Genomic DNA, 20598 nt, shown 5'->3' with positions numbered 1-20598 from the left:
TCTTTATTTTAACACTAATCTGTGCCTGCATTTTCTCCCCATTCAGAGGACAGTGAATTGCGAAGAACCTTACAGTCGCTAGCCTGTGGCAAAGCACGAGTTCTGATTAAAAGTCCCAAAGGAAAAGAGGTAGAAGATGGAGACAAATTCATTTTTAATGGAGAATTCAAGCACAAGTTGTTTCGAATAAAGATAAATCAGATTCAAATGAAGGAAACCGTATGTATAAACTTTCTCTTTTTACTTAGGGAGGGTGTTCATCCAGAAAGCGTTAGTTTTTATAATTTCTTAACTATAAATAAAGTTCTGAAGCATATTTCTAAAGTATTTGAATACTGTTTATAAGAGTACTCATTTTAATGTAGCTTTCAGTAACTTTATATTCACAATAGGAATGACAATCAGGAAGAAATGCATTTAACAGTTTTTCACAAAAAATGGTGGGATAAATCAGATTCCTGTAACAGAGTCTGTTAGTAGAGAGAGCATGTCATTTCCAAAACCCAGTGACTTGTCTTTTTATTTTTGCACAGCATATTTCAGCCATTCTCTCAGCCTCGGCCTCAGCCAGGGTCCTGGGGTGGAAGTGGTAAGAGTTGTGGGTGTCTTAGACCCACTGACATTGTATCTGTGATCTGTGTACAGGCGGAGCATCTGTAGTTTTGATCAGATTCTCAAGGTTCATGTCCAGAGCAGGTCTGGCCCACTGCCGTCAGGCCTTTCCTAATGCAGAAGGCCTTGCACTCCTTGGCACCCACTTGGATAACAGGGTGTCCACATGGCCCCTTTGTATTAATACATGTGAATGAGTGAGTAGAGGCCTTTTGAAAGATTGAGGTCAATTCAGACCACAGAAGGACAGCTGGACTTGACCTCAGTGGTACCCACTTTCTCCACCCCCAGCAGTGGACAGTGATTGCTTCACTGACACAGAGGTGTTCCAAGTAGCCCAGTCAGAAAATGTGTTCAGATTACACAAGAAGAAATAAAGACCAATAAATGTATAAAAGATGTTCACTCTTACCAGTAACTTTTATGAAATTCAAAATAAAGTAACATTCTATTTTCATCTGTCAATTTTGAAAATGTTTAAAAGTTTGTCATATCCAGGGTTGGTAATATATGGGAAAACTGGCATTTTTATTTTATTTTTAAGATGTTTGGATTGTTACATGTTTTTAGTGGGTAATTTGACATATCTGTTAAAGATTTAAATGGACATATCCTTTGATTCATGTTTTTGTACTATTAGGAATTTATAATAAAGTAATTAAAGAGTATAAAATTTTGGAGTTATAATTCCAAAGTGGGACTCTCTGTCATCTCTTTCCCCCAAAGAAAATCACTTACTGCCACTTTTGATTACACTCATGCAGTGTTTTTGTTGTTGTTTTTAATCTTGAGTACAGGGAACAATAACCTTTTTGGGGGGGTCATGGGTTCCTTTGAAAATATGAAGGAAGCTTGGATTCTCCCTTCCTGAAACACACCTTACATACATATAGAGACCTGCCTTTCCCTCACCACTCTGATCTGTAGACCCCGTTAGGTTGCTGTTTAATATGAAGTTATCAGTGTTTGCGATTTGTTTCTGATAACAGTTCTTTTTCTGTTCGGGCTCTTCTTTTATCTTTAATTCTTAATATGCTCGTTTGTTTTAAATCAAGAATTGATTTTCAGTTTTATCATACCTTATCAAGATGATTATAATCTAACCTTGAAATTATTGGGTAATCTCAGCTATATTAGTAGGTTCCCAATGTTAAGCAAAGCTTACTTTTTTGTTTTTTTTTTGTTTTTGTTTTTTACAGAGACAGAGTCAGAGAGAGGGATAGATAGGGACAGACAGACAGGAACGGAGAGAGATGAGAAGCATCAATCATTAATTTTTTCGTTGTGGCACTTTACTTGTTCATTGATTGCCTTCTCACATGTGCCTTGACTGTGGGGCTGCAGCAGACCGAGTAACCCCTTGCTCAAGCCAGTGACCTTGGGTCCAAGCTGGTGAGCTTTGCTTAAACCAGATGAGCCCATGCTCAAGCTGATGACCTTGGGGTCTCGAACCTGGGTCCTCCGCATCCCAGTTCGATGCTCTATCCACTGTGCCACCACCTGGTCAGGCTTTTGTTTTTTTAGGTGAGAAGAGGACAGATAGTGAGGTAGACTCTCCCGCATGTGCTCCAACTGAGATCCTCCTGGCAACCCCATCTGGGGCTGATGCTCGAGTACGGAGCTATTTTTAGCACCTGAGGTTGATGCGCTCCAAGGGAGCCATCCTCAGTGCTGGTGTCTCGATGCTTGAACCAACTGAGCCACTGGCTATGGAAAGGGGAGAGGGAGGTGGGAGAGAAGCAGATGGTCACTTCTTCTGTGTGCCCTGACCAGGAATCAAACCCTGGACGTCTATGTGCTGGGCCAATGCTCTAGCCACTGAGCCAACTAGGGCCAAATTTACATTTCTGATGGCTAGTATGCCTTTTTTATTACTGTGCTACTAGATCTAATCCAGGATTATATAGGGTTTATACTGGCTTTTTACAGCTTTTTAAGTAACTTTTTAAATTAATTTTCAAGTTTTGGTACTGAAGTTACACTGTTCTTGGGACTCTAGGTTTTATTAGAACATATAAAAATGCATAGCAGAACAAGATTCATCCAAAGTTTGGCCTTTCAAATTTCTACTCAAACTCAATAGTATGAAATACTACTAAAATATGTCATTAAAGTTAACTTCTTGTCTTTTTTTTGCAGGTTGAAGAACAAGTCAGCACCACCGAGAGAGTGTTTCAGGACAGACAGTATCAGATTGACGCTGCTATCGTCAGAATAATGAAGATGAGGAAGACTCTTGGTCATAATCTTTTAGTTTCTGAGTTGTATAATCAGCTGAAATTTCCAGTAAAGGTAAATGGATATTTGCTTAATTAAACCTATAGTATTGTGCTAAACCATTAACAAAGCATGTTGTAAATTTTCAAGAAGGGAAGAGGAGGGTACTACATGGAAATGGACCCATATCTTCTCAGTAGTTGTAACAGTTCAGGTTATATGTCAGGATCTTTTTAAATTGATTTGAGAAAGGAAGGGAGATGGGGGGTCGATTTGTTCCACTTTTTTTTTTTTTTTTTCAGTCATTGGTTGTTTATTATATGTGCCCTGACTAGGAATTGAACCCGCAGCCATGGCATATCTGGACAGTGCTCTAACCTGGCCAGGACTATCACAGGATATTAAGGAGATCATACTACCAACTCATTTACTCGTCATTTTACAAGCTACAAAGCATTCTCTTATCTCAGTAATATGTTTTTGTTCCTGTTGAGTAAAAATTCTACCCTAAAACCTTTCAGTCCTACGTATTTCTAGAAGTGAGATCTGTCCTGACTATATGTGGAGTACAGGATGTGAGGGGAGGGCATTATAAAGAGCTCTTCAAAACATATACCCACCTAGAAAGAATGGGACTCATATGACACCTGACCTTTCAGTGTCTAAACCTGCTACATGTGCTTTTGAGGTTGGAGTACCCTGATTATGTTACCCAGTTTGAAAAAAGAGCAGCTACCCCCTCTTTTCCTCAAGGGAGGCAAGTTGAGGTGGACCAGTGAGTCTCAATACTGAACTGGTGGGAGGGGGTGTTATCCTGCCTCAGCAATTATGGGGCTCCTGTACTATTCAGAGGCAAGGGGTGCTCCACAGTGCCCTGCACAGTCATGGAAGACTGCTGCTTACAGCCTTCTTCCCTACCACAAGCCAGGGAGTGTTGATTTGCCCCCTAGCAAATGAGTGACTCAGCAATAAAAGACTGAATAGCAAGAAAATTGTGCATACAGCCATACTACCTAGTTCTGCTTTGATAGATAACTGGGTTTCAGGCACATATTGTAAAACATGGTCTATCACTGAACAGAAAATTATGCTCTCTGGAAGATAGAAAATACAGGGAAATGCTTGCTCTTATTGTCAGCATAGTTGTGCTTTCTAACACAGCAGAGCCAGAGGGCACCCTTCATGGGCAGACATGTCATAGCTTGGATATGTCAATTCATCATCCACTTTTAGCACAGGAATACTCAGAATCTGTGATTATACTACATAGCTATAGCATATCTAATAAATATAATAATAAATATAGTACTTAGGGAGAAGCAACAGATGAAAATGCCCTGAGACATCAGATATTCTTTCAAACAAATATGTGTTACTTAATAGGATATGCAATGCATGTGTACTCATTAGTGACCAATAATGTATTTACATTTCACAAGTATCACACACATTTCCCACGGGAAGTTGAGGGAACTTCCTGCTCTGACAAAGTCACATGGAAGCATGTTGATCAAGAGACAATATTAACATTGTTTTTGATGGAGTTTTAGTTTATTCATTTTATAATTAGTTTATAATTACAAATAAATATGTATATACAATTGTAATATATGTCACATACTTTATGCATGATGTTATATTTCCCATGTTTGTAAATTTAATGCCACTGTAACTGGGGGTTTTGTTTTTCTTTTTTAGCCTGGAGATTTGAAAAAAAGAATTGAATCTCTTATAGACAGAGACTATATGGAGAGAGACAAAGACAATCCAAATCAGTACCACTATGTGGCCTGATGCGTCAGCCAGCTGTTTTCTTTCAGTGAAACACTGGAATGAATCTTCGGAGCAGTAAAACACTTCTGTGCTGTTGCCAGGACTTTCTGGGATTGAGCCAGCACAGATATTTTGGATTAGAAGGAAAGGCGATGATTCTTGGATAACCCTTCACAAGGCTTAAGGATATGCAAATAGCATATGTATCTTTTCACCCTCCAGTTCTTCCTCTTGTTCTTTTAGTCATTTAAATCGTTTCCATTGCTCTGTGCAGGATGACATTGAGGTTGTACAAGAAGATATTGGTTAAATGAGATTCCTTTGTAAGGTGTTGTAGCAGGAAACTGAAAGTTTGGTTTGTTTTTGTGTGTGTGATCATGAATGCACAATGAAAAAGACCCTCTATGCTGCATTCTTTAGTTACAGAGATTACTTAGATATTCCTGAAGATAAGCTATCTTAGTTGATGAACACTCAGATTAATAACAAGAGCTTTTAATTGAACATTAGGAAGAAAGTCAGTGTTAAAAACTGGCTTATTGATTATGCAACCTAAATACTGGCATCTGTTTGTTTCATTTATTTTCAAAAAGTGTTAAACTTTGATAACTGATGTTTCTATACCGAGGTTTCTCAGTGCAACCTCCGATGTGTGCCAAGAGGACATAGGTCTGGTGTCCTTCATGAAGTGAACCCATCAGCACCTTTATTTCCACTGAATTATTTGTGAACTTTCTGTTTTAAGGATTTTGGGGGGATAGTGTGTTTGAGTTTACCATTCTAAAATTGAGTCTAGCAGTCCCTCTTTTTTTGCATTGGGGTAACTGCTGTTTGATTTCTTTTTTAATTGCAGTATTTGTATGATTGCTGTAACAAAATTTGGTTTTGTTTTTTACAGTCAGGCACAGGGACAGTCATTGTTCTCTGTGCTGTAACCACTGTAAAAAGTTTTATAGGAGACTTAAAGTCTTTGTTGTGAAGCAGAGGTTATTTTGTCAAAAGATTAAAAGGTTTTCATTGGCACCTGGTTTCATTTTGTGTATGTATAGGTTAGGTTAAACAGCAGATGATGTTAGTATGGTAACTATAACAAAGATACTTTTATGATAACACTTAAAAAGTACTTTATATTTTACATAATAGCATGTTTCATTTTGACTAAAAACTACCAAAGGAATTTTGATCATGGTATAAGTGTTTAAAGCAATATTTTCTGAAATATACCAAGTTTATATAATTTGATTTTGTGCTAAATTATTCAAAGATTCTGCCTTTTTGAAACATGTGTATTTAAAACGACATCTTATGGGTTTCCTATATGAAAATCCTCTTTAAGTATCTTCATTTCTATATTTGTACATTTTCTTTTGATTCTATAATATGTGGTCTATGAAAGACCAAATAGATTTCTACTTCTTATATTTTAATTTCATTCTCTCTAGAGATTAATATTATAATTTAATGTAGACTTACTCTGAATAAAATTAGTAAAATTGGCCTTAAAATTAATTAATAAAACTTTGTGGTATGCAGACAACATTCTTCATAAATCTTTAGCAATTTAAAATTCATTACTAGTACAACAGACAGAACCAGAAACGGCAAAGAACTGTCACCCTCTCTGGTAATGAGTTCTTCCTGTCCTCTTTCAGAAATCCCTACTCGTGAGAACATCAGCAGACTGGTTTGACTTCATGGTGATTAAGAGCAACACACTGTACCTCCTAATTGTCTGTTTCTGTCCTTTCTGTTATCAGTATCATTTAAAGATTTATTTTAGTTAAAGGTTAATACGGTAAAGCTAATAGTGTAGAGGAAATTACTGAAAAGGAAAAGGCACTTAGATGAGAAAGCTATAAAATTGGAAAGATATTTACAAATAAATGATTCCCAGAAAACTCCCGAGAAGCAACTAAAAAGCTACGATTAAAAAAAAAGACTTCAGCCCTGGCCGGTTGGCTCAGCGGTAGAGCGTCGGCCTAGCGTGCGGAGGACCCGGGTTCGATTCCCGGCCAGGGCACATAGGAGAAGCGCCCATTTGCTTCTCCACCCCTCCGCCGCGCCTTCCTCTCTGTCTCTCTCTTCCCCTCCCGCAGCCAAGGCTCCATTGGAGCAAAGATGGCCCGGGCGCTGGGGATGGCTCTGTGGCCTCTGCCCCAGGCGCTAGAGTGGCTCTGGTCGCAACATGGCGACACCCAGGAGGGTCGCAACATGGCGACGCCCAGGATGGGCAGAGCGTCGCCCCCTGGTGGGCGTGCCGGGTGGATCCCGGTCGGGCGCATGCGGGAGTCTGTCTGACTGTCTCTCCCTGTTTCCAGCTTCAGAAAAATGCAAAAAAAAAAAAATGCAAAAAAAAAAAGACTTCATACCTAACCTGTGGCGGCAAAGAGAGCGTCAAACGGAACACTGAGGTTGCCAATTCCAAACCCCTCGGCTTGCCTGGTCAAGGCACATATGAGAAGCAACTACAATGAATGAGTTGAGGCTTCCTGCTCCTCCCCCTCTCCTTTCTCTCTCTCTCTCTCTCTCCTCTCTTTAAAATCAAAAAAAAATCTTTTTAAAAAAGAATTTCACGCCTGACCTGTGGTGGCGCAGTGGATAAAGCGTCAACTTGGAACGCTGAGGTCGCTGGTTAAAAACCCTGGGCTTGCCTGGTCTAGGCACATGTAAGAGTTGATGCTTCCTGCTCCTCCCCCTTCTCTCTCTTTCTAAAATGAATAAATCTTTTAAAATTTTCAAAAAAAACCATAAATCTATGTTCAAAATATTTACTATGTGAAAATTTGCGGGTTTTTTTGTTTTTTGCTGAGAGAGACAAGAAAGGAGAGAAAGGAGAAGCATCAACTTGTAGTTTTATTATTGATTGCTTTTCATATGTGCCTTAACCAGGGGGCTCAAGCTAGCTACCTTGGGATGTTGATGAGCCTGCACTCAAGCTGGCAAACCTGCACTCATGCTGGTGACCTTGAGGTTTCTAACCTGGGACCTCAGTGTTCAGGTCAATGCTCTATCTACTGTGCCACCACTGGTTGAGGAGAAATTCACTAATTTTTTAATTGTACACAAAGTTAACAGAAAAGTCAAAATATAATGGCCATTTTTTTTAATAGCAACAAAAAGGGATAAAATATCTAGTAACTATATTACAGGGGGTCCTCAGGTTACAACAGCCTCAATGATGTTTTGAGATTACGTTGCTCACTCCCATAACAACTTGAAAAAATTGAGACATGAGTGTTTCAGCTCACGCCATTAGCATCATACTTATGGACTACATGAGCGAAATAGTTTGGTTGCAGGTGCCGGAAGAATATGCAGTAATGTAGCATGTTTGTGTTTTTATGTTCTAGATTATGATTTTACAACACATGTTAGGATAGGTAAGTGACTTAGGTTAGGGTGTATTTCGACTTACACCAAAATTCAGGTTATATCACTGTCGTAGGAACGGCACTATGTCATAACCCAAGGACCCCTTGTATATAAAAAACATTTTTAAATGCTTTATACTTAATACATTTATAAGCAGTACATTTATAAAAGGCATACATTTATTTATGCGGTATCTTAAGGTGTCAAATGTCCCTTACTTTAAAACAAAATAGACAAGGTGATCCTAAAGTTAAAACAGAAAAGCAGATAGGTAATAACTGTCAAATATTGTTTTAAAATCTATAATATGCCTGACCAGGTGGTGGCGCAGTGAATAGAGCATCATCAGCCTGGGATGCTGAGGACCCAGGTTCAAAACCCCAAGGTCGCTGGCTTGAGTGGCTTGAGCGTGGGATGACAGACATGACCTCATGGTTGCCAGCTTGAGCCCCACTCCCACCCCACCCCACCCTGGTCAAGGCACCTATGAAAAGCAATCAATGACACAACTACAAGTTGATGCTCCTCATTTCTCTCCCTTCCTGTCTCTCTCTTGGCAAAAAAAAACAAAAATAAAAAATTTCACTTAGTGATTTTTTTTTTAAGATAGACTTATGGGGTTAACAGTTATGGTGCCGCAACTATGAGTTGATGCTTCTCTTCTCCCTTTCTGTCTCAGTCTCTAAAAAAATTAAAAACGTGCAACACAATGTAATTTAAACACCAATGCTGATGGCGAATAAATGGATTTCTGGAACCAAACAATCCATAAGTACAAAGGGGCATCTTGTCAAGGAAAGGGAGACCCACAAATAATGTTGGGAAAATCTGGTTACCACCTTGAAATAACAAAGTTAGATTATAACCATTTTTTATACTAAAGTTCCAAGTGGTCAAAGATTTTAAGTATTAATAAAAATGAAACCATAGGCCCTGCCTGGATAGGACTTTGGCCCAGCATGTAGATGTCCTGTGTTTGATCCCTGGTCAGGCACACATGAGAAGCAACCATTTGCTTCTCTTCCCCCCCCTCACTTTTGTCTCTTCCCTTCTCTCTCCCCTTTCTCCCTCTGATAGCTCCGGTTGGTTGGTGCATCAGCCTCAGGCACTGAGGATAGCTGTTGATTCAAGCATTGGCCCCCAGATGAGGGTTGCTGGGTGGGTCCCTGACCAGGCTAATATGGGAGTCTGTCTATCTCCCTCCTCTCACTTAAAAAAAAAATGAAGCCATAAATTTAAGGTACATTTTTTTATTATCAGAATGGAAAAAGTCTAGTCACATAAAAAGTTAACATCCATTTAAAAAATAACATTCTTAAAAGTCTACATGGGGGAAAATTTAAAAGCCTGGGAAATTTTTTAATAAAAATACAATTATTTTAGTGTACACAGAATTCCAAGTTAGCAGGCGTGAGACCAACAAACCATGAAATAAGTACAATGTATTCATGATGCATTTTTCAGAGAACAGGAGCAGAGATGATAACAGTGAGTACAGACTGCGATTTCAAAAGAGAAATGAAACATAAGGAGGAATACAAAGGGGTCATTTTGAGACAAGCTTTGTCCGCAACTGTACTGACCCAGGAGGGAGGATGGACAGGAGAGGCCCCTCACCCACTCCTAGGCCTGGCATTTGGATGCACCACAGGCTTGGGTGGGAGTGGAAGCAGGTGAAGGACAAAGCCAGGCCTGTCCTTGGGGGTTGGGGTGGCTGAGTGCAATGGGGGGAGAGGGACTGATTAGGACAGCTTGCCCTGGAATCCAATTGTGAAGATAACTGGGAGGGTAAATAGGTATGTGCTCACTGAAGGGCTGAAGAATTGGGTTTGGAGGGAGCTCAGATTGATAGGGGAGCCCCAAAGTTAGAAATTTGGATTCAGGAAGAGTAAGTAGCTTTTCAGTTGTACTGAACAGGAGATGTGTAAGGGTTAGGAAATAGTTTATCTGCTTGCTAGTCTCTCTTAATGGCTCCCTGGCTTTTACTTTGAAATGTAGGGAAAAGTTTACATTTGCAGGAATGTCAGGGAAAGCTTACATTGGGGAAGGGCCTGACAATTAGGGGAGTTTAAATCACAATAGTTGTTTGTAAAAGTCTAGCCACAGGATTCACTGTGAAAAATTAAGGCCTATAAATTAATTAAAAACGTAGTTCATCAATCTTAAATTTTTACTTTGTATCCTATGAAAACGGAGTCTTTTCACGGATAATTCCCAGAGGCAGATGGTCCCAGAGAGGCCAGGTCCTGGCTGTTCTTGGGAGACACCTGACCCCAGCTGTCTTGATTTACCAAGAACATCAGATAGGAACATGCAGATTAGGCCTCTTACATCAAAAGAACTTGCAGAGGAGACATTTCTACAGCTGAACTCCCACCTCCTGCACATTGTTAGGTGACTGACTTTTTACTTTTTTTCCTCTTTTTCCCCTGAACTCTATAAAAACATCCAGCACCAGGACAGTGTTAAGGCAGCTCTGTGGACAGGACTCCCCTGCCTTATCAGGGTACCAGTATTTCTGAATTAAGACACACTCAGTTCAGTTAGTTCGTCTCTTTGATCACAACAAGCTGTCCTGAACTGGCTCGTTCCTGTATGTAGGGCCAGTAGTCGTGGCCGTCGAAGCCATGCACATGCAGTTTCCCATTGAATTCGGACAGACAGTAAAGAAACAGAGAGGCCCTGGCCGGTTGGCTCAGTGGTAGAGCGTCGGCCTGGCGTGCAGGAGTCCGGGTTCAATTTCCGGCCAGGGCACACAGGAGAAGCGCCCATCTGCTTCTCCACCCCTCCCCCTCTCCTTCCTCTCTGTCTCTCTCTTCCCCTCCCGCAGCGAGGCTCCATTGGAGCAAGGTTGGCCCGGGCACTGAGGATGGCTCTGTGGCCTCTGCTTCAGGGGCTAGAATAGCTTGGGTTGCAGCAGAGCGAAGCCCCAGATGGGCAGAGCATCGCCCCCTGGTAGGCATGCCGGGTGGATCCCGGTCGGGCACATGCGGGAGTCTGTCTGACTGTCTCCCTGTTTCCAGCTTCAGAAAAATACACACACAAAAAATAGAGAAGCCAGAAAATGATGGGCCATTCCTTTACTAAAGTCTCGCACTGGCCAACGAGCACACACATGGAAAACACTCCCCTCTTCATTCAGAGCTCACAAAGCCCTGACCCATTATCCAGTTCCACAACCAGGAGAATCTTCTCCGGTTCCTCCTAGAATCCAAGGTCCCACCAGTCTCAGCTGAGCTCCCAAAGCCCCTCAGCTCTGGTTCCCCATCTGCACACCTCCTCTCTGCACAAACTGACTTCTTCTTCAGCACTCCGCATTCTCTCTGCGCTCTCTCTCTGCACACATGGCTTCTTTCTCAGCACTCTTCTTCTCTTTCTCTTTTCAAAACTTTCTGGCATGAAAACCTCTCCTCCAGCAAACATTAGCAAAACAATGGCCCTTCCGAAGCAGGAAAGTAATTTGTAATTTCACAGACCACAAGTACCTGGTGCTGCCCAGCCTCCAAAGCAAACTATAAGCGAGCCAACATAAAAATCATATTTTACAAACTTATTTGACCAACACTGTAACAATATCAGCAATTAAAAGAACTGGGGAAAAGGGGGTGGGGTGGGGGTTGCAGTGAAATAAAAGCTGGGAGGACAAGGACCAGATGGGTCAAGAGTGATGAACAGCATAGAGAACTGCCAGGAGTGAAGGGCAGTGACCAAGTGCCCGGAGGTGACTGCACTGTGAAAGGAAAGTCATGGCTCCTTGGTATGTGCTTCAGAGAAGCAGTGGTGGAGGGGTCAAGGAGTGGAGAAACGATGGCCTGTGGGCAGCAATGAATCACTGAATAAAGCAGTCTTTAAAATTCACTCAAATAAAAAAAATTTTAAATAAATAAAAAATAAAAAAGGCCTGACCTGTGGTGGTGCAGTGGATAAAGCATCAACCTGGAACGTTGATGTCACCCGTTCAAAGCCCTGGGCTTGCCTGGTCAAGGTACATATGGAAGTTGATGCTTCCTGCTCCTCCCCCCTTCTTTCTCTCTCTCTCTCTCTCTCTCTCACTCTCTCTGCTGCTACCACCTCTCTAAAATGAATTAAAAATTTTTTTAATTCACTTAAATTTTGTTTTTTAACAATATAGAACACTATAATAGTGCTACGGTGCTACTACTATTTATATGTGTGTATACACACGTATGTACACACATACATATGAGAAATGACAGGAAAGAATAGAATAATAGCTACCCCTCTAAAATGGAGTTCTGGAAGGCTAGGAAAAGGTAAGGGAAATGTTTCATTGCAGACCCTTCTGTACTTACTTTTTTAAAATTTAAAAATAATTGTTTTATTTTTAATTAAAGTACTTTTTATTTTAAAAATTGTTACTTGATTCTTTTTTAATTTAAAAAATTATTTTATTTTTTAAATTAAAAAATTGTTACTTCCTTCTGTACTTTCTGAATTTTGGTCAAAACAATGTTTGTAAGATTAATCAGTCACAAATTGTAGAAAAACATAATGGCTCCACCAACTATATCCTACAGCAGCTATTCCTACCTTAAAGGACCAAGGAATCAGCCTCACCTGTGGTGGAGCAGTGGCTGGAGCATTGACCTAGAACACTGAGGTCGCAGGTCTGAAACCCTGAGCTTGTCTGGTCTAGGCACATATGGCAAGCAATGAACAACTAAAGTGAAGCAACTATATTTCTCATTCCACCCCCCTTTGTAAAATCAATAAATAAAACCTTTAAAAAAAAAAGACAAGGAATGAGCCACCCCCAAATAACCCCACTTCCCCCTCCTCTCCTCCTCCTATGTCTAGTCAATTTTAAGTTCTCTTATATTTACTTTATTGTTAATAACATACTGAAACCTTTATTTATTTTTTTCTGTGACAGAGCCGGAAAGAGGGACAGATAGGGACAGACAGACAGTAAGGGAGAGAGATGAGAAGCATCAATTCTTCGTTGCAGCACCCTAGCTGTCCATTGATTGCTTTCTCATACGTGCCTTGACCTGGGGGGGCTACAGCAGAACAAGTGACCCCTTGCTCGAACCAGTGATCTTGGGCTCTAGCTGGTGAGCCTTGCTCAAATCAGATGAGCCCACGCTCAAGCTGGTGACCTCAGAGCTTCGAACCTGGGTCCTCCACATCCCAGTCCAATACTACATCCACTGCGCCACTGCATGGTCAGGCTGAAACCTTTATTTTTATATATATATTTTTAAAGGTATATTTTTTTAATTTTTTTATTTTTATTTATTCATTTTCTTTTAGAGAGGAGAGAGAGAGAGACAGGGGGGAGGAGCTGGAAGCATCAACTCCCATATGTGCCTTGACCAGGCAAGCCCAGGGTTTCGAACCGGCGACCTCAGCATTTCCAGGTTGACGCTTTATCCACTGCGCCACCACAGGTCAGGCCTGAAACCTTTTTTTTTTTTTTTAAACTTCCTTTTTTTAAAAAAAAAGATTTTATTTATCCATTTTTATTGGGGAGAGAGAGAGAGAGAGAGAGAGAGAGAGAGAGAGAGAGAGGAAAGAGAGAGAGAGGACAGGGGGAGGAGCAGGAAGCATCAACTCCCATATGTGCCTTGACCAGGCAAGCCCAGGGTTTTGAACCGGCAACCTCAGCATTCCAGGTCGACGCTTTATCCACTGCGCCACCGCAGGTCAGGCCAGAAACCTTTATTTTTTAAAAACGTATATTTATTGATTTTAGGAAGAGGAGGAGAGAGAAGAGGACCATCCATCTGTTCCTGTATGTGCCCTGACAGGGCACTTTGGGATGATGCACTAACCAACTGAGCCATCTGCTCAGGGCTAAACCTCTATTTTCTTGATCCATAAATTTACTGTTTCTCAAGAATATCTAATATGAAAATGAGGGAATGAGGGCCTGTATTTTCCCCATGGTTTTTCTCCTTTTTTCTCCCAATTTCTGACAGCCCTGGTCAGATTACTTTTATATTTATATATTTAATAATTAAACTATATTTTATCTAAAAGTTGAAGACTCAGAATGGCATTGATGATATAATATTCACCCCAGAAGCAAGAAGTGTGCCTAACCCAAAGATAGTAAAATGTTAACACCATACCGATGCAACTCAAAGAATATTGTAAGCATCAGAGACAAATAATGTCTCTTTTTGATACTCCATCAAATGCTCAAGCTCATGCCATGTTTTAGATTGCTTTGTATTTGAACTACGGCATTCTTGTCCAACTTTTTGTTTTCCCTGGAGTTTTAAACTGCTATTTTTTTTCTTTTCTTTTCTTTTTTTAACAGAGACAGAGAGAGTCAGAGAGAGGGATAGACAGGGACAGACAGGAATGGAGAGATGAGAAGCATCAATCATTAGTTTTCGTTGTGACACCTTAGTTGTTCATTGATTGCTTTCTCATATGTGCCTTGACCACAAGCCTTCAGCAGACCGAGTAACCCCTTGCTCGAGCCAGCAACCTTGGGTCCAAGTTGGTGAGCCTTTGCTCAAACCAGATGAGCCCACGTTCAAGCTAGTGACCTCGGGGTCTCGAACCTGGGTCCTCAGCATTCCAGTCTGACGCTCTATACACTGCGCCACCACCTGGTCAGGCAAAACTGCTATTGTTGACACATAAAACACATGCTTTGTCTTATCACTATGATAAACTTTTTTTTTAGTGAGACAGAAGGACAGAGAGAAAGGGAGAGAGAAAAGAAGCATCAACTCATAGTTGAGTCACTTTAGTTATTCACTGATTCATTGAATGCTTTCTTATACATGCCTTGATGGGGGGAGGGGGTCTCCAACTCAGCCAGTGACCCCTTGCTCAGGCCAGTGACCTTGGGCTCAAGACAGTGACCTTAGACTTCAAGCCACCGACCTTTGGGTTCAAGCCAGCAACCTCAGAGTTTCAAACTGGGTCCTCAGCATCCCCAGTGGACACTCTATTCACTGTGCTATCACCTGGTCAGGATAAGATAAACTTTCTTATTAAATGATTTGCACGAATCCAACTTCTTAAAGACAGTTTCCTCAGAACTCTCTGATGTTGTTTCAATTCAGATGATTGACAGAGCTATCTATGGTCCTGGGATTTCCTGCTTCCATCCCTGTTTAGGTCCATTCCTCAGATTCCCAAGTCTCCCTTTGACTTCATTTCCTGACTTTTCTGAGAGAATGCTGGGAGATAAACTCTCTGATTCCTTGCTTATCTGATTTACTTAGCATTTATGCTTAATAGTTTAGCTTTTTATAAAATTCTAGCTTCAAAATCATTTTCCTCAGAACTTTGAAGGCACTGTTCCATAGCCTTCTAATTTATAGCTCTAATATCTGATATTATTATTATATATCAGATTATTATATTATATATAGGGAGGAGGAGCTGGAAGCATCAACTCCCATATGTGCCTTGACCAGGCAAGCCCAGGGTTTCGAATCAGCGACCTCAGCATTTCCAGGTCAACGCTTTATCCACTGCGCCACCACAGGTCAGGCTGATATTATTCTTTAACCTGATCTTTTTCTCACAAACTTTTGTAATCCAGTCCCATGTTTTGCTCTTTCACAAGAACATATCTAGACTGGAGCCCATTTTTATTTGCCCTGCCAGGACTCAGGGAACCTCCTTCCTCAGAAGACTTGTGACTTCCTTCTGTTCTGGGAAAAGTTCCTCAATTCCTCTGACACTGCATTTTCCTCTCACTTTTTTTGCTCTCACTTTCTTTAAGAATTTTTGTTAAGCAAATAGGCCAGATGATGTTATAATGAAAACCCCCAGTCCCGCCCACAGTGCACTGTTCCATTTTTGGTTTTGGTTTTTCTGGCTGGCCTCTGTATCAGATTAGCATTTGACTTTTTAATGATAGAACATCTTCGTGAAACTCTGAGGGCACTGATTTAAGTTTTTAAAGTTCTTTGCTCTTCCCTCGTGTCTTGGGTAGGGGTGGTAAACTTCTTCTGTAAAGGCTTTGTGGGCCACATATAGTCACTGCTATATATTCTTCTTTACGGGTGGAACAGAAATCACAGAAGAAGGGAATTTTAAGGAAGAAATATAAGGTCTACCAGAAAGTTCTGTCTGTTTTTGGAATAAAACTAAATACAAATTTTTCTTACCGTCAATAAACTTTATTAAATAATATATTTCCAAACCAATCCTATCTTTCAAATATGGTCCGAAATGGTTTGCTGAGCTGAATTAAGCCTTTCTGCGATCTGCGATGTTGTCAGAAAAGGATCTTGCTCCAACATGGTCTTAACAACATCGTCATCGATCAAAGATGGTTACCCGAATGTGGCTTATCAGAAAGGTCAAAATTACCTGTTTCAAAATTTTCAAACCATCTTCTGCATGTCCTATCAGAAACTGTACCTTCACCCAACACTTTCAATAAATTTCTATGTGCTTCTGTAGCATTTCTTCCTTGTTGAAATTCGTAGAAAATACAGTGGCGTAAATGAACTTTATCAGTAGCCATGGGTACACTATCGCTTCACACATAAGACTAACGTGAATCAACTTTGTTTTAATTTGCCACGTCAGTATGTATACATTAAGTGATATAAATAGAGAGGCACACATGCGCCAAAAAAACGTGCTTACGTGTCGAAACTTGTTGTGATAGAAACAGACAGAACTTTCCGGTAGACCTTATAGTAAAATGTAATGAGAACTGAAAAATGTCCAGTCTTTGTGGCAACTAGGGGCATTACAGTTTGATTGTGGGGTAGGAACAGGTTCAGCAGGGTGCAGTTTGTGGTAGCTTGAATCAGAGACAGAGACAGGGAGTTTCTTTTGGATGATGAAACTTGAGCAAGTTTACAGACTAAGAGAAAGAAGCTAAGAGAGAAACAGAAGGGAAGAATTTGAAAATAGGGTAAAGGAGTAATTGATGGCTCAAGTTTCTACAAAGATCGGATAGAGTAGATTCAAAGCCCAGGGGTGTGTGTACTTATATATGTGTATTTACATATATGTTTGTATGTGTATCTGTGTGCATGAGTGTATGTTTGTGCTTATATATATATTTGTGTTCATATTTGTACATGTACATTTGTGGATGTGCTGTAAGTGTGTGTTCTTGCTAAGACAAGAGGCCATTATGTAAAGATAGGTATAGATGCAGTAAATGTGAAGTAACAGGATGAAAAGCTGAGGCTATTTTTTTTTTTAATTTTAGAGAGGAGGGGGGAGAGAGAGAGAGAGAAGGGGGAGGAGCAGGAAGCATCAACTCCCATATGTGCCTTGACCAGGCAAGCCAGGGTTTTGAACCGGCAACCTCAGTGTTTCCAGGTTGACGCTTTATCCACTGTGCCACCACAGGTCAGGCAGCTGAGGCTATTTTTAAGTTTCCAGTATCAGTGATGTGTGGGAATCAAGGTCAACTGCTAAGTAAATTGAGACAGCACTGCATTCTTTTAAAAGCGAACACACTGCTCTCAGTTGGCTTCCCAGTGACAGAACTAGCTAGTTTCGAGGCACTGAGTCAGCAGAGATAAAAGTTTAAGAGCTGGAGCTTTGAAGTCAGAAAACCCAGAGATCAAAGCTTGGCTGTTACCAACTTGGTGTCCTTTAGAAAATTACTTAAGCCTGACCAGGCGGTGGCGCAGCGGATAGAGCGTCAGACTGGCACATGCAGGTTCGAAATCCTGAGGTTGCTAGCTTGAGCGCAGGCTCATCTAGTTTGAGCAAAGCTCACCAGTTTGAGCCCAAAGTCGCTGGCTTGAGCAAGGGGTCACTTGCTCTGCTGTAGCCCCCCAGTCAAGGCACATATGAGAAAGCAATCAATGAACAACTAAGGTGCCACAATGAAGAACTGATGCTTGTCATCTCTCCCTTCTGGGAGGGAGGGAAGGAGGGAGGGAGGGAGGGGAGAGAGAGAGAAAGGAAGGAAGGAAGGAGGGAGGGAGGGAGAGAGAGAGAGAGAGAGAGAGAGAAGAAAGAAAGAAAGAAAGAAAGAAAGAAAGAAAGAAAGAGAGGGAGGGAGGGAGGGAGGGAAGGAGGGAGGGAAGGAAAGGAAAGGAGGGAGGGAGGGAGGAAGGGAAAGAAAGAGAGGAAAGAAAGAGAGGAAGGAGAGGAAGGAGAGGAAGGAAGGAAGGAAGGAAGGAAGGAAGGAAGGAAGGAAATGAATTACAGGAGACTGACTACAGTGTGTCCGTGAAGGAAGGAAGGAAATGAATTACAGGAGACTGACTACAGTGTGTCCGTAAAGTCATGGAAGGAAGGAAGGAAGGAAGGAAGGAAGGAAGGAAGGAAGGAAGGAAGGAAGGAAATGAATTACAGGAGACTGACTACAGTGTGTCCGTAAAGTCATGGTGCACCTTTGACCGGTCACAGGAAAGCAACAAAAAGTGATAGAAATGTGAAATCTGCACCAAATAAAAGGAAAACCCTCCCAGTTCTGTAGGATGATAATGGCAGCATGTGCGCATGCGCAGATGATGACATAACACCGTGTATACAGTGGAGCAGCCCACGGCCATGCCAGTCAAGATGTGGATGGTACAGAGGAAAGTTCAGTGTGTTCTGTGGCTCGCTAAATTCGAATCCGTGACCAAAGTGCAACGTGAATATCGGCGCGTTTATAACGAAGCGCCACCACATAGGAATAACATCACTGATGGGATAAGCAGTTGAAGGAAACCGGCAGTTTGGTGGAGAAACCCCATTCTGGTAGGCCATCAGTCAGTGACGAGTCTGTAGCGGCTATGCGGGATAGCTACGTAGGGAGCCCTAAAAAAATCTGTGTGAGCCCACATCGAACTGCACTGAATAGGTATGAAACTGGGAGAGTTTTCCTTTTATTTGGTGCAGATTTGACATTTCTATCGTCTTTTGTTGCTTTCCTGTGACCGGTCAAAAGTGCACCATGGGCCCTGGCCGGTTGGCTCAGCGGTAGAGCGTCGGCCTAGCGTGCGGAGGACCCGGGTTCGATTCCCGGCCAGGGCAAACAGGAGAAGCGCCCATTTGCTTCTCCACCCCTCTGCAGCGCTTTCCTCTCTGTCTCTCCCTTCCCCTCCCGCAGCCAAGGCTCCATTGGAGCAAAGATGGCCCGGGCGCTGGGGATGGCTCTGTGGCCTCTGCCTCAGGCGCTAGAGTGGCTCTGGTCGCAAAATGGCGACGCCCAGGATGGGCAGAGCATCGCCCCCTGGTGGGCAGAGCATCGCCCCTGGTGGGCGTGCCGGGTGGATCCCGGTCGGGCGCATGCGGGAGTCTGTGTCTCTCCCTGTTTCCAGCTTCAGAAAAATGAAAAAAAAAAAAAAAGTGCACCATGACTTTACGGACACACTGTATATCCCCTCCTCTCACTTATAAAAAAAAAAGAGTAAATCCAAAGCAAATAGACGGAAGAAAATAATGAAGATAAAAGTAGAAATCAAATAGAAAATAGAGAAATCAAAGAAACCAAAGCTGTTTTTTTGAGAAGACCAAGAAACTAATTTAAAATGATAAAAAATTGCCTGACCAGGCGGTGGCGCAGTGGATAGAGCATCGGACTGGGATGCAGAGGACCCAAGTTCGAGACCTCAAGGTCGCCAGCTTGAGCGTGGGCTCATCTGGTTTGAGCAAAAGTCTACCAGCTTGAACCCAAGGTCGCTGGGTCCAACAAGGAGTTACTCGGTCTGCTGAAGACCCGCGGTCAAGGCACATATGAGAAAGCAATTAATGAACAACTAAGGCGTTGCAAGCGCAATGGAAAACTAATGATTGATGCTTCTCATCTCTCTCCGTTCCTGTCTGTCTGTCCCTGTCTATCCCTCACTCTGACTCACTTTCTGTCTCTGAAATAAATAAATAAAATGATAAAAAATTATCAGTACTGTAAGACAACAGAGCCTACAGAAATGTTATGAATTTTTGCCAATATCTAATTTAGATGACATGATGAAATTCCATGAAATTAGCAAATTATAAAGATAAACACAAGAAGAAATACAAAATAAAAATAGCTCTATATCTACTAAGAATATTTGTAATATTAACTCTTTCCACAAAGAAATCTCCAGACAAGTGGCTTTACTGGCGAATTGCGTTAAACTTTTAAGGAAAAAATAATATCAATCTTACAGTCTTTCAGAAACAGAAGAGGGAAAACTTCACAAATAATTTTATGAGTGTAGCATTATTTACCCTGATACAAAAATCAGACAAAAATATTTCAAGAAAAGAAAATTACAGACCAAGATCCCTTAACCAAATATTAGCAATTTAAACCAAACAATATATAAAATCATTTTCAGCGTTCTGATTCGTCTCCATCTTTGGCGGCCCCCGGGATGGCTAAGAGAACCCGTTTCCCACGTACCGGTTCCGGCCGACCAGCAGCCGCGTATCCCCGCCTCCCGCTCTCTCACCTGCAGGCTTCCCCGGTACCGCCTCCTCTACCCCGGGCCACCGCCCACTTTCCGCCTCCAGCCGCAGGGAACTAGGCCAAGGATCTTGCAATTGGCCCGTGTCACGTGGCGCAACGATCACGTGCCAGGTGGGGTCACGCACCCGATTCCAGGTCAAGAACGAAGCGAGCGCTGGGCGCGGGAAGGACACCGCACTTAAGGGAGTATGGCTGCCTGCCGCGTACTCTCGCGAGATCTGTGAGGTCACGTGACGGCGTGGGTGCGGCGCGGCTTCACGTGACGG

At 41.8% G+C, this 20598-nt stretch overlaps 1 protein-coding gene and 1 long non-coding RNA gene across 2 annotated transcripts in view; one reads left to right on the top strand and one right to left on the bottom strand.

The window, feature by feature from the left end:
* Positions 1-5625, top strand: part of CUL4A (cullin 4A) — a 66775-nt gene extending 61150 nt beyond the window's left edge. Inside the window, exons 18-20 of the mRNA XM_066236828.1 lie at positions 47-219; positions 2752-2904; positions 4528-5625. Of these exons, the coding sequence (XP_066092925.1) occupies positions 47-219; positions 2752-2904; positions 4528-4623 (422 nt within the window). The 3' untranslated portion in view covers positions 4624-5625. The remainder of the gene's footprint in view (positions 1-46; positions 220-2751; positions 2905-4527) is intronic.
* The window catches only part of LOC136308926 (uncharacterized), a 57426-nt gene extending 36971 nt beyond the window's left edge, over positions 1-20455 (bottom strand). Inside the window, exon 1 of the long non-coding RNA XR_010726194.1 lies at positions 20316-20455. This is a non-coding gene — a long non-coding RNA (uncharacterized lncRNA). The remainder of the gene's footprint in view (positions 1-20315) is intronic.
* Between the last annotated feature and the right edge of the window lie 143 nt (positions 20456-20598).

The sequence above is a fragment of the Saccopteryx bilineata genome, chromosome 6 (assembly GCF_036850765.1).
Source record: "Saccopteryx bilineata isolate mSacBil1 chromosome 6, mSacBil1_pri_phased_curated, whole genome shotgun sequence".
NCBI classification, from domain to species: domain Eukaryota; kingdom Metazoa; phylum Chordata; class Mammalia; order Chiroptera; family Emballonuridae; genus Saccopteryx; species Saccopteryx bilineata.
Note: the sequence above shows the minus strand (reverse complement) of the source record. Positions and strands in the feature narration are given on the sequence as shown.